The 14,484-nt window shown below is 37.1% G+C and overlaps 1 protein-coding gene and 1 pseudogene across 1 annotated transcript; both read left to right on the top strand.

Annotated features, from left to right (window-relative positions):
- LOC109124554 (probable trans-2-enoyl-CoA reductase, mitochondrial) lies at window positions 1,617-3,940 on the top strand. The gene is made up of 10 exons (XM_010427703.2): window positions 1,617-1,872; window positions 1,962-2,059; window positions 2,204-2,335; window positions 2,440-2,583; window positions 2,666-2,768; window positions 2,861-2,960; window positions 3,041-3,117; window positions 3,203-3,281; window positions 3,476-3,594; window positions 3,685-3,940. The coding sequence occupies exons 1-10, from the start codon at window positions 1,691-1,693 to the stop codon at window positions 3,776-3,778; spliced, it is 1,128 nt and encodes a 375-aa protein (XP_010426005.1). The 5' UTR covers window positions 1,617-1,690; the 3' UTR covers window positions 3,779-3,940.
- On the top strand, window positions 4,991-7,296 carry LOC104715303 (annotated as a pseudogene).

The raw sequence follows: 14,484 nt of genomic DNA, 5'->3' as shown, positions 1-14,484 counted from the left end.
TCACATCCGGGCTTTCATTTTCCTTTTACTAATGGAGGACAACCCGTCGGAGAAGTTACATGAAGCAATCATAAGGACCGTTCATTTCTGGAAGTCAACGAAGATTATCAACAAGAGAATAGAGATTATGACTCACACATGGGTGATAATTACAACCACAACAATGCCATTCCCTTGCGCCAGAGATGGAAATGATTATATGGGTTGCAATGTAACTGATGGATCGCAACCTTTTGATCTTCAAAAAAAGTATTGGAGTTTCATAAAAGAAATGATAGCCAAACAAGAAGATCAAATTAGATTGAAGACGAATACGATCAAGAAAAATAACAGATTGGTAAATCTGTTAGCGTGTAAGGCTTATCTAATAAAGAAAGCAACGTGTAATTCGCTTTTCCGGTTATTTTGGGTTAATTAAGTTTTGTTTGTATGAATTGTAGAACTAACTCTCATTTGTATGCTCAATGATATATTTGTAGTCTCATATTAAAGTTAATAAAGAAGATGTTAAAAAAAAAGAGTATATTTTTCTTCTTATTTTTCAATAGAATGCTTATCTATTAATATATAGAGGATGATAAGAATTTCTAAGCTTAATTCATGTTGATTAACTTGTTAAGCTCTGAGCTCATCAATTTTAGATGATAAACTTTTATTAAATGTATTATGTATAACCTAATAGCAACACCAAATGTCCAATTTGTGATATAAAATGTAGCAATAAGAAATAGAGGTAGCCGAAAGAAAGAGATTGGTAAAAGGGGATACCAGTCATACCCCAAATATCATGAACTCTATTAAATACACCAAAGACATCCAGAGAACCAAAAAAAACAAAAAAAATGGTAAGGGGATACCAACCACACCCTGCATATTTTTGTAACATACAAAAACAACACAACCTAAACATAATACAACAAAATAAAATAAAATGAAGGGCCAATAGTTCACAGAAATTGCGGTTCATGTTTCACTATACCCTAACGTAAACTATTCATAGATTCACTTATGTTTTTTAAGGAAAAAGGCAATAAGATAATTGTCAAAGAAGAAACGTTAAGGCGACCCAACAAGATGAGACTGTTACAGGTCACTCTACAAAATGTTCTGACTCATCATCGTCTTTATGAATTGTCCCTCTACTCGCTAGTCGCTACTCCATTAATGTGCAACTGTATTGTGTTATGACATTTTCAATAGCCGGATAAGCCAAATTATATCAAATACATAACATACATTTTTCACACATTTCAGTTTTGACATCGGTTTTGTTATGGTTTGTTTGGCTTTAAAATAATCAAACCAATAATTTTTTCATTTGGTTTTGGTCTAACATTTTGGATTGGTTCGGTTGGGTCTTTTCGATTTTTTGTTTTCTGTATCCTTAATTTGGTTCATCGTATATAAGAACAAATTTCCTCCGAAGTCCCAACGACAACACAAGGATAAAATCCCAATTCCGTATTAGTTCCAATATTATAATTCCGGTTTGGTTTGATTTTCCGGTTACAGTTTTTCCAACCCTATTTTGGTTTGAGAAAAAAACAAACCGTTGGCTGAAACGACGTCGTTATACAAAAATCTCCACGATATTCCTAATTCTTTCACAAGTAGAAAAAAAAAAAAAAAANGTCGTTACCCGCCCGAATCGCTGTGAGAGAGAGAGAGAGTGTGGTGACGGCGGAGAAATATGGCGGCGTTGATAAAGTCAGTCACCATTCGAGCTCTAAAATTCTCATCGGCGGCGAGTTTCAGGTCAAAACGATGCGGGAAAACACCAATAATCTGTTTAAAATCATTCTCCACCGTTATGTCACCACCGTCCGAGGCCATCGTGTACGAACAACACGGATCTCCCGATTCTGTCACCAGGTTCGTCGTATACACGCTTACTCTGTGCATATACATACGTACGCGTAATCTCCAATATTTCAACACTTTCTCTTTTTTGGTGAAGACAGATTGGTGAATCTCCGGCCGGTGGAAGTGAAAGAAAACGATGTTTGTGTTAAAATGATCGCCGCGCCGATCAATCCCTCTGATATCAATCGAATTGAAGGTTACAAATTCTCCATTGTTTCCTCTTCTTCTCTAATTCAATAGCCATTGTTGTGTGTTAATCTAGGAAGGCTAAGGGTTTTGTATATTAAGTATGATTTAGATAGTGAGAGTTTCAGTGTTGGGGAAATGATGATTGTTTTAGGTGTATATCCGGTGAGGCCACCGGTACCAGCGGTTGGTGGTTATGAAGGTGTTGGTGAAGTTTATGCAGTTGGCTCTAAGGTCAATGGTCTTTCTCCTGGTGATTGGGTCATTCCATCTCCACCATCTTCAGGTAGGAGGAATCTGAAATTTGGATGTCAGTTTGTAAAACAGTTTAGTTAGTGGTATCACTTTTGAGTTTTTGAAGCATGGTGATGGAAATCTCTCTGGAACTAGGGACTTGGCAGACGTATGTTGTGAAGGAGGAGAGTGTGTGGCACAAAATCGATAAAGCGTGTCCAATGGAGTATGCGGCGACGATCACTGTTAATCCATTGACGGCTTTAAGGATGCTTGAGGACTTTGTGAACTTAAATTCTGGTTTGGAATGTTATCTTATGTCTTTGATGTAATTGCTCCTTACTTGCTTTTTTTCTTCTAATCAAGTAATCCTCTGAAGCAGGTGATTCTGTGGTACAGAATGGTGCAACAAGTATAGTGGGTCAATGTGTGATTCAGTTGGCAAGACTTCGTGGCATCAGTACCATCAACATTATTCGTGACAGGTGATGTATATTATGACTTGAATTTAAGATATTGGTTACGAACAATCAAAGCGGCTCTTGTCAAGTAGACTGTCGTGTGGTACTGATTTTAGGGCTGGGTCGGATGAAGCAAGAGAGCAGCTGAAAGCTCTAGGTGCAGATGAAGTGTTTTCAGAGAGTCAACTGAATGTAAAGAACGTGAAAAGTCTTTTGGTAAGATTTTAAGTCTAGCAATTCTATCGCAGAAATTGCTGAGTATCTGAAAGGTTAACATATGTGTGTTTGTGGTCTAGGGTAACTTACCTGAACCAGCTCTGGGATTCAACTGTGTTGGTGGCAATGCTGCTTCTCTTGTTCTCAAGTATCTCAGGTGCAGTGAACATCTCCGTTTTTACATACTTCTAGTTAAATGAATTATCGCTGTGCTGAAGGTAGTGGAAACATAAATATTTCAGGGAAGGAGGAACCATGGTAACATATGGTGGGATGTCCAAGAAGCCAATCACTGTGTCAACAACATCTTTCATCTTTAAGGTAATTGCTAGATCATTTGGAAAAATTATACTGGCATCAATATGTCTTAGAGTAGTAAATTTAGATCTTCATTCATAGTTGAAAATGTACTCCCAAGTGCACAAGCCAGTTTTCTGCTTTCTCTCACTTGAAAGTCGTTGAGTGTCAAGATCTATGGCTTTTATGCACTGTGTTAAAGTTTGATTGCCCTACAGGATTTGGCCTTGAGAGGATTCTGGCTGCAGAGTTGGTTGAGTATGGGTAAAGTAAAAGAATGCAGAGAGATGATAGACTATCTCCTCGGGCTTGCACGAGACGGAAAGCTAAAATACGAGTGAGTCCTTTTCTTAAATAAAGATTCTTAGCTCCCATGAAAAACTATCTAGGCTACCATATAAGATCAATGGCTGTTTTCTTCTGACAGAACGGAATTGGTTCCCTTCGACGAGTTCCCTGTTGCTCTCGATAAAGCTCTCGGGAAGCTAGGTAGGCAACCTAAACAAGTCATCACATTCTGAAACTTCCTTCGTGTGAGCCATGTTAGTGTTAGCTATTAATGTGATGATGCATGATGTACTTTATTATACGGTATCTGCGTCCTCTTGTCTAATGTATCAGAAAACAATGAGAATGTAAACTTCATTAAAACCAAAATAAATAAATCGTTACGCTTATATTCAGATTGTAACTCCATGGTCATGTGTTAATTTATTACTCTGTTCAAACTTTCAAATTATCAGAAGCTGACTTGGTTTCGAGGTGATGATAGTGGTTTTTAACCTAAAGTTAGAGATAAGTTTTGTTCGAATCAAACCAGAGTTGTTTCACATCAGGTTTAGCTTAGTAGATTATAATAATTACTAGTTTTTTTTTTTTTTTTTTGAACAAAATATCATATGAAATACATTTACAAAATTTTAACATTAACCTTTTAAAAAATATGGAAAGCATGCCTACTGCTCACCCCTAAATTTAACCGGAAAAATTAGATGGACTAGAGAATCATTAAAGCCGGTTTCTTTTATTGATCATGAACAGCTCAGATGTTACAAAGGAAATCTCACTCGCTTGGATTGCAAGTTAGGGTTCTTTTAAGGTGACCTTATGTACAGTATAAGGTTGGATGATGTCTTCTGAACGTCCTTGGTCGGTTTCTTGACCATGGATCTCCGAGCTAATCAGGCTTTTTCCTCGAAACTAGATTTCTTATTGGACCGCCAGACCCAAAATATCAAAATGGTTTATTCTTGGTTCAAAATCGGGTTAACCGAATGGTGCTAAACCACTCTCTTACACCTACCACTGGATAGTGTTCGTAATAACCTACTTAGCCGAAAAAAAAAAAAGTATTAACGAATAACGAGACAGCCACCTTCGTCTCTCTTGCCGATAGCAACTGTACGTACTTGCTCCGATTAGGTTCGTCGCTTTGTCCTCTGTATCCTAACCAGTTGCTTTCTTTCTGCGTCCCTTGGTCTTCAACACCATACCTTTCGTTTTGATAGAAACATGATCTTAGGCTCTTAGCGTAACTGCAATGTAAGAAAAAGCTCCTTTAGATCATAGTTTTATAAAAAAAAATTAGGTTCTCATGAAATTGAGAATTTATATTTGACTCCAGTTGTTCAATGTACTTCTCCTTTCCCATAATGAAGAAGAAGCTATGTTATTGCAGGTTTCATAGCTCTGCTTCTTGAAAAAACTAGTATAGGTAGACAGAGAGGTATATTATGGACTCTCAAAAAGATGTGACTGAGGAAACAACAGCTTGGAGTAAAGGTTATAACTACTCTTTGCTGATTTTTTGTTCTAAGATTGTGTTCATTACAGATTATACAATCAATATTGTTTATGGATGTCAGCTATTCGAAAGAAGGTGAAGAACTCTGAATCCATAGCATTACAGAGACATAACATTGATAGTTATATCTTACTGGACCTTGATAAGGTATTAGATGATGCCTACTGCTCTTTTCGACCGGTTCCTGCTGATTACGATGCTAGAAAGGAATTGGTGAAAAACCTTAATGCAATGGGCTCTTGATATCTATGGTAATATAAGATTTAAACATGTAGTCTTTTTTTTTTTTTATATAATTTTCTCGACCTATATCGAAAGTTAGCATGCAGAGGTTTTATTTAATTTTGTGTTCATATATAAGGTGATTCAGAAGAGAGCAGCCCGGTTCTTGAGGCGTATGGATCTTTCGTGATGGATATGTATACCTCTCTGAGTGATTTGGATGTGTCTATTGTCTTTGGTAACGGAACATCTCAACTTCCTCATGAAAAGAAGCTTCAGATACTCGAAAGATTTGCGGAAAAGCTCCGCTCGTTGGAGAGTAAGATATTTGTTCTATTCTTGTTAATTGCTGATTCCATTATGGGAAATGAAACTATTATTATTAGTGTTACAAGTGAATGTAACATTAATCTCAAAATGATTTTGAGTTTCATCTTCTTACCTACACTTTTTTTTTTTGTAGGGGAAGGCTTAGTTAGGAATGTCGTATCTATCTTCGCTGCTAGGGTGCCAATTGTAAAATTCAATGATCAAGGGACTGGTATTGATTATGATGTGACAGTCGAATGCAAAGACGGCATTTTAAATTCACAGATCATTCGCATTATATCTCAAATTGATGACAGGTTTCAGAAACTTTGTTTGTTGGTAAGATTTCAGTTTCTATATATTCTAAAGGAACTCTGTACGTGGATATATATCCATAGTTTGCATATTGTTCAAGTGCGCTGTCAATTGTTTAGTACTAATGTGACTATTCTTCATGTGTTAGGTTAAGCGTTGGGCCAAAGCACATGGGGTTAACGATGCGTCACTCCAAACCCTGAATTCTATTTCTATCACAATGCTAGTCGCTCATCATTTACAGGTCAAACGCAGTTACTCTTGTTGGATTAACATTTTGAGTGTTTGGTTCATCTGTCTCTAAAAAGTCTAGTTTGCTTCTCCTTTAATTTGTCTTATGTGCCAGACTCAAAACCCTCCCATTTTACCTCCATTCTCTACACTTTTTAAAGGTAATATATGTATCCACACATAAGACAAAAGAACTATATAGAATGATTTAATGGCAGATTCAACATTTGACAAAGTCTCTTTGAGCTAGAATTACATTAATTACTGATCTAATTATCATCTTTTTCCTCTTTGTCTTTCACAGATGGAATAGATCCTCCTAACGTGGAGAAGAGGACTCAAAAGTTCTTGAACTGGGGAGGACGTAATCAAGAATCTCTCGGTAAACTGTTTGCAACATTCTTTATTAAGGTGCTATATATCTTCTTTTACCTTTGAACCTAAACATGCTTATTTGTTAATTGTTATAATGAAATATGTTTTCGTGTATTGCAGTTGCAATCTGTGAAATTCCTATGGAAGCAAGGACTCTGCGCCAGTGTGCTGAAAGGTCTTTGGATATCTAAAAGGAGGAAAAGAGCTCTTATTAATGTAAAAAAATCTGTACTGTAAAATTACATTCACATTCTTCCTTTTTTTTTTTCTCTTATCACTTCAGTTGATTTATTTTTTTTGTTTCATTCTGTGTTGTTTATATAGGTTGAGGATTTTACAGACGTTTCTAAAAATTTTTCAAGGGTGGTTAGTGCCAAAGGAGTCGAAAAGATATACAGATCCATAAACAAAACTGTAGATGACATTTTGGAATTCCTCAATGGCAAGATTACTGGAACAGATCTCAAACACAGCTTGTTTGAACAACAAACTGTTGTTGTGGAGCCTTGTCCTCCTGTGTCGCCACTGATCAACAATGGTTGCTCACAACAACCTCATAACAACAAAAGAAAGGAGATTGATGGCCATGCTGAAGAACATCATAAGAAAAGAGTCTGCTTGGTAACCGAATACAGAGCTGTAGGAGGAAAGGGTGGTTTGGTGAATGATGGTGAAGAGCCAATGCATGTTGGACTGTGGCATGAGTACAGTCGAAGTTTAGATCTGCCACCACCGCCAGCACCTTATGATAAAGTTCTTTATGAGAAATTTGGTCTTGACTAGTTAGGGTTTGTGTAACTTGTGTCTTAACATATTATAACATGTTATTTAGTATACAACTCCATGGACCATGGTCATGCATGTGCTAATTTTTTACCCTGCTCATAGAGAAAACTATCAAATTATGAGAAGCTGACTTGGTTTCGAGGTGATGTTGGTTTACCTTATGTTTGTGTTTAGTTTTGTTAGTATCATACCGAAGTAAAGAGTAGATTTTTTTCGCCTTTGGTTTATGGATGTTAGTGATTCGAAAGAAGGTGAAGAACTCTGAGTTCATAGCATTACAGAGACATTACATTGATATTTATATCTTAATGGACCTCGATAATGTATTAGATGATGTCTAATGCTCTAAAGTTCAGGAAAGGACCCAAGAAATCATACATCTTGCCAAAGATTAACATACTCTAAAAATCTTTCTCAAGCGTAACCTTTATATGGTTACCATTAAGGAAATGTGACTTGATATTCTCCATCTCTATATGCATCTCCTTAGAGAAGAAAACTTTTAGTAGGAGTTATATATCAAAAACATATATACCTTTCAAAACTTCCAGTTTCTGAGTGCAACTGCGCGAAGCTATCGAGTTTATGTATACCTAAATTACCTATTCAATTTCAATAACAACATAAAAAACGAAAGAAAAAATAAGAATTGAATAACAATGTTGCAATGAACCGAACATTTGTAAAACACTAGACCTTCGTTCTCAAGCTTCACTTTTGACTGGTTTGCCTCCTAATATATGTAGTGTTACACAGTTCAAAGTTAAAACGTAAATAAAGGAAGAGATCATTATTCAACTTTCCCCTGTACAGTTCATATCATCATCGTATGATATCTGGATACATGAATGAAATGACTCATAAAAAAAGATATGTACTATCTATTAAAGATACATACCCGTTTGTTAGGGTATGTGATTTGACATTCTCCATCTGTTTGGCGTATCTCCTCAGATACAGATGCAAATATATCTTTCTTATCAACGTTATGATGAGCTGACGTCACGAACAAGGCAACGGCCCTGTGACATTAGTATGGCAAAGATTTTAAGGCTGGAGCTAGCGTATCTATATTATGAGCAAAATTAAGAAGACATGTTTATTACCTTTACAAACTTTCCATTTCCGAGTACAACCTTATGAAACAATCAGTTTGTTCATACTCTGCTGCTTAGTTTTCAAAACCCCAAAAATTGAGAGTTAGAATAACAAAAAAAAAAAAAAAAAATTACATGACATATGAATGAACACTACAAAAGTACCTGATAGTGGTTCTTCAATCAGTCTATCTTTCTGAGGCCATTTTCTTTTTGTGACACTTTTTATAAGTCTTCTTTGATGTAACTTCTTTGTTGCAACGTATCACATACATCATTATAACGGTGTGTCAAATCAAAGACAACAACAAACATGACACATAAAAGAGAAGTAACGCTTAGATCGCGATATGAGCGAGTTAGGAGTTGGGGGCCTGATAAATGGTGCATCAATTTTTCTCTCTTGTTGATGTCTAAATCAGTAGAGATTTGTCTCCTTCTTCTTCCTCTCTTTTTTAGGTGTCGTACATCTGTATTTATAGAAAAATGTGTCGGTTCGTCCATAAAATGACCGAAATGTCCCGTCCACATTCTACGAATGTAATCCTTTTGTCTTGAGCTTTTTCTAAGATCATGGGCCGGGACTCATGATGGGGCTGAGGACCAACCCCTAACATCTCTTTTTTAGGCCTGTTTCTTTTTCTTACAGGTTCTGTATACTCACTGCAATGCATCACGTATACAGATTTTTCCATAAAATCCAGACTTGAAAACTGGTGGAGTTCCCATGTATTGCCTTTTATAGAAAACGGCTTGAAAACACAATGTCTCATTTCACTAATCTTCTCGCTCTGATGACCATCCGTCCACACTTCACCAATCGTTTTTCTACGGACTTCTACCCACTTGAAATCCAACGTTAGAGGAATCTGATATGAGCCAAGGAACAACCAGTTGTTTGGGATTATAAGATACATATGATATGAGCCAAGGAACAACCAGTTGTTTGGAATCTGATATGAGCCAAGGAACATATCTGCAATGAGACTCAAAAAGTCAAATATTATAAATATATAACATGATGGAAAAGTAAAATTGACATAGGAAATATATATATATATATATATATAGTACTATATATACTTGATTTCCAAGGAGGGATATTAAATAAATCTTGAGACAAGCGAGGGACTCCGCTCTCCCTTTTAGCCTTTAACGAGTGCATAATTTTGGCAACAAAATATTCATAAATTGAACAAAATGGGGTGGACATCAAAATTGGGAGTTTTTGTTTTGAAGCATCAGTAGCCATCATTATGCAGCTCTGCAGGCAATAGCAGTCTGATCCTGATGGGCGTGTGTTGCAATCCCACCGTGCACATTGCTCGCTTATACACTAATATATATATGTATGTCACTTCGAGTCTTATGCAACTAATGATTTATGTGATAATAGCTAATCTTAGTTATGTAAGAATTAGTAAACCCTAATTCTAGCACCAAAAACTAACCGTCTAACCCCAGTAATCTGTAGGCTGAAGATCTGAGTCGGCGTTTGCGGAGTGACGGTGATTCGATCGTAGGCTCGACGATTGAAAAATATAATTATATTATTGACAAATAAACAATTGATTATATTTAAAAAAAATAAAAATAAAAGTCAATATATCATTGAGTTTAATTTTGGAAAAAATTAAGTTCAAAACATTAAATAATAAGAAAATTTAACTTATCTTTCTATTCATTTTTTTATTTTGTGCGAAATTTAATCGTTATCTCGACCATCTTTTAATGGTAATCTCTATTATATTACTAGGTTTTGAACCCATGCTACGCGTGGGTTTATTTGATATATTTTGATGAACTTATATATGATTGATGACCTTTGATGAAATATTATTTTATAAAAATTTTAGTTAGTATTAAGAAAAAAAATAAATTTCAGATACACAAGTTTGAAAAATATAAAAATCAGTTGTGTTATAAAATCAAATCTGATAAAAAAAATCATGAATCTAACTCGACATCCCGGTGGGACGGATCAAACTGGTGACCTCACATATCCTAAACCATTTTTTTGACCACCAGAAAAACGAAACAATTTTATAATCATGAATTTATCTCGTTTTCATATTTAATTGATTGCTACCACCTATGTTTTCATGTTTTTTATTCAATGTTTTCTTATTTTTTATATTCTTTCTTGTCATTTTCATTGTAAAATTTTATGGTAATTGTCATTGTTACTTTTACCATCAGATTCTTCGTTATACTCTTCTTCTTCTTCTTTGTCAACTTCTTCACATTCTTCCACTGAAAAACCTTTTTTTTAGACTACCACACAAATTATTAACCCATAAAACTCCAAGACCAAAATCATTTATTTTTTCATAAAATTTGTGCAATTCATAAAGGGGTGAGTTACTAGAATATTGCATAAAAGCTTCCTTATTACAAAAGTAACATACAATTGTTTGTAATTACTAGACTAACACATTGTACCTATACTACCCCTGAAACTAGTGTTGAGAAAACACGTAATTACGGCTAATGCCATTAGAAAAAAAAAAAACATTGGAAGTTGGGACTAAGTCTATCGATCCTTTGATGGTAGATTTATACACGTGGACTGATTAAAGGTGTACGTCAGATATTTTTGGTACACTTAGTTGTAGTCTTGGTACACTTATCGGTCACTGTAGATGGTACACTTAGTTGTAGTGTTGGTACACTTATCGGTCGACGTACATGAAATCGATTCGTTAGATTAAGTTGGTAGAGGAATTTCCCTTTGATGATAGACTTTTGTTTTAAGCGCGTGTAGCGGCAAACGTAACAGGGTGGGAAGATATTTATGGTAGACTAATGGCCTGTTGCGACAGATTTATGCGACAGCCTTCTCTCCTTACAGATATTTTTGGTATACTTTGTTTGTTTTTTGAAATAGTTTTCGTAGTGTTGTGGTAGGCTTCTTGTCCGTGGTAGATTTAGTAAGCAAGATTGACAGCTGTAAAGTCTTACCAGAATAACACGAATTTGTTTGAGCTGGCAAAGACAGTCGAGCGTTGCGATAGACTTATTGGAAGAAGATCTAAACACCTTTACTGTTCTTCCGATCTATGGTGTTCATGTAATAAAGTTTGTAGCAGATTCATCAATCGTGTTCTGTTTGTCTGCCGGAGCAAACGTCTTTTTCCTACTCAGTTTCTTTAATCTTTGATCTCGGTTCATCCATGGAAGAGCAAGATATCGTATTGGCGTGTGGGAGGTGGAGGGTAGACAAAAAGCGCTGGTTGTTTGATGTTGATACTAGGAAAGGGTGCAGGATTATAGTTGCCGATAAAGAAACAAAGTTTGAAGACTTTACTGCTATGGTGTACGATGACTTTGGTTTCTGTGAAAGAACTTCCGCGATAAAGTTGAGCTATATGTTAGATAGATATAAAAAAAGCGGATGTTATATGCCACCGGTGATTGTTTCGAATGGTCGGCAGTTTCAAAACTTTCTCAAACAGCATAGGAGTGAACTCATCCGGCTATGCGTTGAGATCGAAGCTAAATCTGGTGAAACCTTGTTCGAGGAAGTTAAACCGAAAACCCCAGAACCAACACCCAAGACCCCTGAAGTCGTTGTAGATGATTTCGTAGGCGTGGCAGAGGAAATGGGAGAGAAAGATGATGAGTACGAGAGTCGGAAGGAAGACGGTGAAGATAATGTAGGAAATGATCTAGATGAAGATGAAGCAGATGACGAGGACAACAGTAGATTTGATTACTGTGACGACAGCGATGGTGCAAGTTCAGGGGATGAAGACTATCTGCTGTACTCCAACTTCGCCCCGGATGAAGCAGAGGAATCATTGGACGACGGATCTGGGGGTGGGTCTTGTATAGAGGAAAATGTGTGTAACACAGAATCAAATAACCGTACCCGCAAGACTAACTCTGCAGCTGATGCAATTGAGAAGGAGGTTCGCAAAATAGAAAACGGAGGTGGTGATATTGCTGTGGGGGATAAGTTTGATAGCAAAGAAACGTTGGTGGCAAGGTTGAGGGTGCTGAGTGTATTAGATAAATATGATTACAATGTTCGATATTCAACGCCCGTTTTGTTAATCGTTGAGTGTTGGGTAAAAGGTTGTAAATGGAGAATACGGGCTTCAACCATGGGTGATTCGCCGGTGTTTCATATTCGCAGATATTGTCGTGAACATACTTGCTCTGTTACGGAACGATATGGCCGTAGCCGTAATGCTAAACCACCAATCCTAGGTCAATTATACAAGGATTATGTTGGTGGTGTGGGAAGTTCTGTTGTGCCAAATCTTGTTGGGGATGGGCTCAACCTACGATATGGTGTACAGGTTGGCTACTGGAATACTTTAATATGTTTGTTTTATGGTTGGCTCTGTGAGTGTACTTGTTTATAGGGTGTACAAACAGATCGTAGCTTAAGTTTGTTGAGTTTGTCAGAAATTAGTTGATTCTATGGCCTGCACTGCACATATATATAATTCGATCTAGTTGATATTGTTTAGTGCTGATGTCTTTTACTGACCATTTTCATATAATAGCTTGGCTACTGGAAGGCACATCGTACACTTATAAAGGCGCGGGAGTATGTTAGGGGTACACCTGAAAGTGGATACGCTGAATTACCGGCATATTTATACAGGCTGAGGTCCTCTAATCCGGGGACCCTTACTAGACTGGTCGTTGATGCAGAAGACAGATTCAAGTATGTTTTCATTGCGATTGCTGGATGCATTAAGGGTTTCAGGTATATGCGGAAAGTTGTAGTTGTAGATGGAACCTTTTTGAAAGGTGAATTCAAAGGGACTCTTCTGATAGCGACAACACAAGATGGGAATTTTAATATTTTCCCTCTGGCGTATGCGGTTGTTGATACAGAGAACGACGTGTCGTGGGAATGGTTCTTTACTCAATTAAGTAGTGTAATTCCTGATGATGAAGAGCTTGCACTGATATCTGACCGGCATAAATCTATTGGTAAAGCTATCGCTAAAGTGTACCCCCTGGCAAGTCGAGGAATCTGCACTTATCATCTTCACAAGAATATTATCCTGAGATTTAGTGGGAGCGAAACATTCCGGCTGGTAAAAAAAGCAGCTGCAGCATACCGTGTAGTTGATTTCGAAGAAATCTTCCAGCAAATTCAAGAAGCAAATCCGCAACTGCATGCTTACTTGGTTCGTGCAGATGTAACCAAGTGGAGCAGGGCGCACTTTCCTGGTGATAGGTACAACTTCACAACGAGCAATATTGCAGAATTGCTTAACAAAGTACTGAATCCTGCCAGAGCCTATCCCATTGTAGAGTTACTAGAAGCTGTTCGGAATATGTTGACACGTTGGTTTGCTACAAGGAGAAAACAAGCTGCCGCAATGCCAACTTTACTCACCAAAGGAGTGGAGAACCTGTTACAGGTGTGACATTCATTAACATATCCATCGATATATATGTTAACGAAAGGCATGAAAAATGTTAGTGGATATGTTGTGTTGTTTTGGTTATATGAACTTACGCTTTGATTTACTCATAGGCACGTATTGAACAGTCAAGGCGTCTAAAGGTTCAAGAAATTGATGAAGATCGATTTGAAGTAAGTGGTGGTAACTCAACGCATGTTGTCAATCTGAGGTATAAGAGGTGTTCATGTAGGCGTTTTGATCTAGAGAGGATGCCATGCGTACATGCTATCGCAGCCGCATATACGGCCAACGTATCAGTTATAAACCAGCACCATCCATACTTCCGCAGAGACAGCCTCTGCAGTGGGTATGCGGAGGCGATAATGCCGATAGATACATCCTGCATCGTTCCTACTGATATTACACCGTCCAGATGTAAACCGCCTTTTGTTAGGAATCCTCCAGGAAGGCCAAAGATGACGAGGAGGAAGTCTTTTGTCGAGGTTGCGTTGGAGACGAAGCGGCCCCGCAAACAGCATGCTTGTTCTCAGTGTCAACAGGTTGGCCACAACCGTACAACATGTCCAGCTAATACGTAGTGCATGGGCGACAATAGACGTGTTATCTTTTCTTGGCGTGAGGATAATACTCTTTTTTCCTAAGTGCCAACATAGCTTTTTGTAACATGTTTATGATGGCCCTTTTTAATTTCTAAG

The sequence above is a fragment of the Camelina sativa genome, chromosome 9, assembly GCF_000633955.1.
Source record: "Camelina sativa cultivar DH55 chromosome 9, Cs, whole genome shotgun sequence".
NCBI lineage: Eukaryota > Viridiplantae > Streptophyta > Magnoliopsida > Brassicales > Brassicaceae > Camelina > Camelina sativa.
Note: the sequence above shows the minus strand (reverse complement) of the source record. Positions and strands in the feature narration are given on the sequence as shown.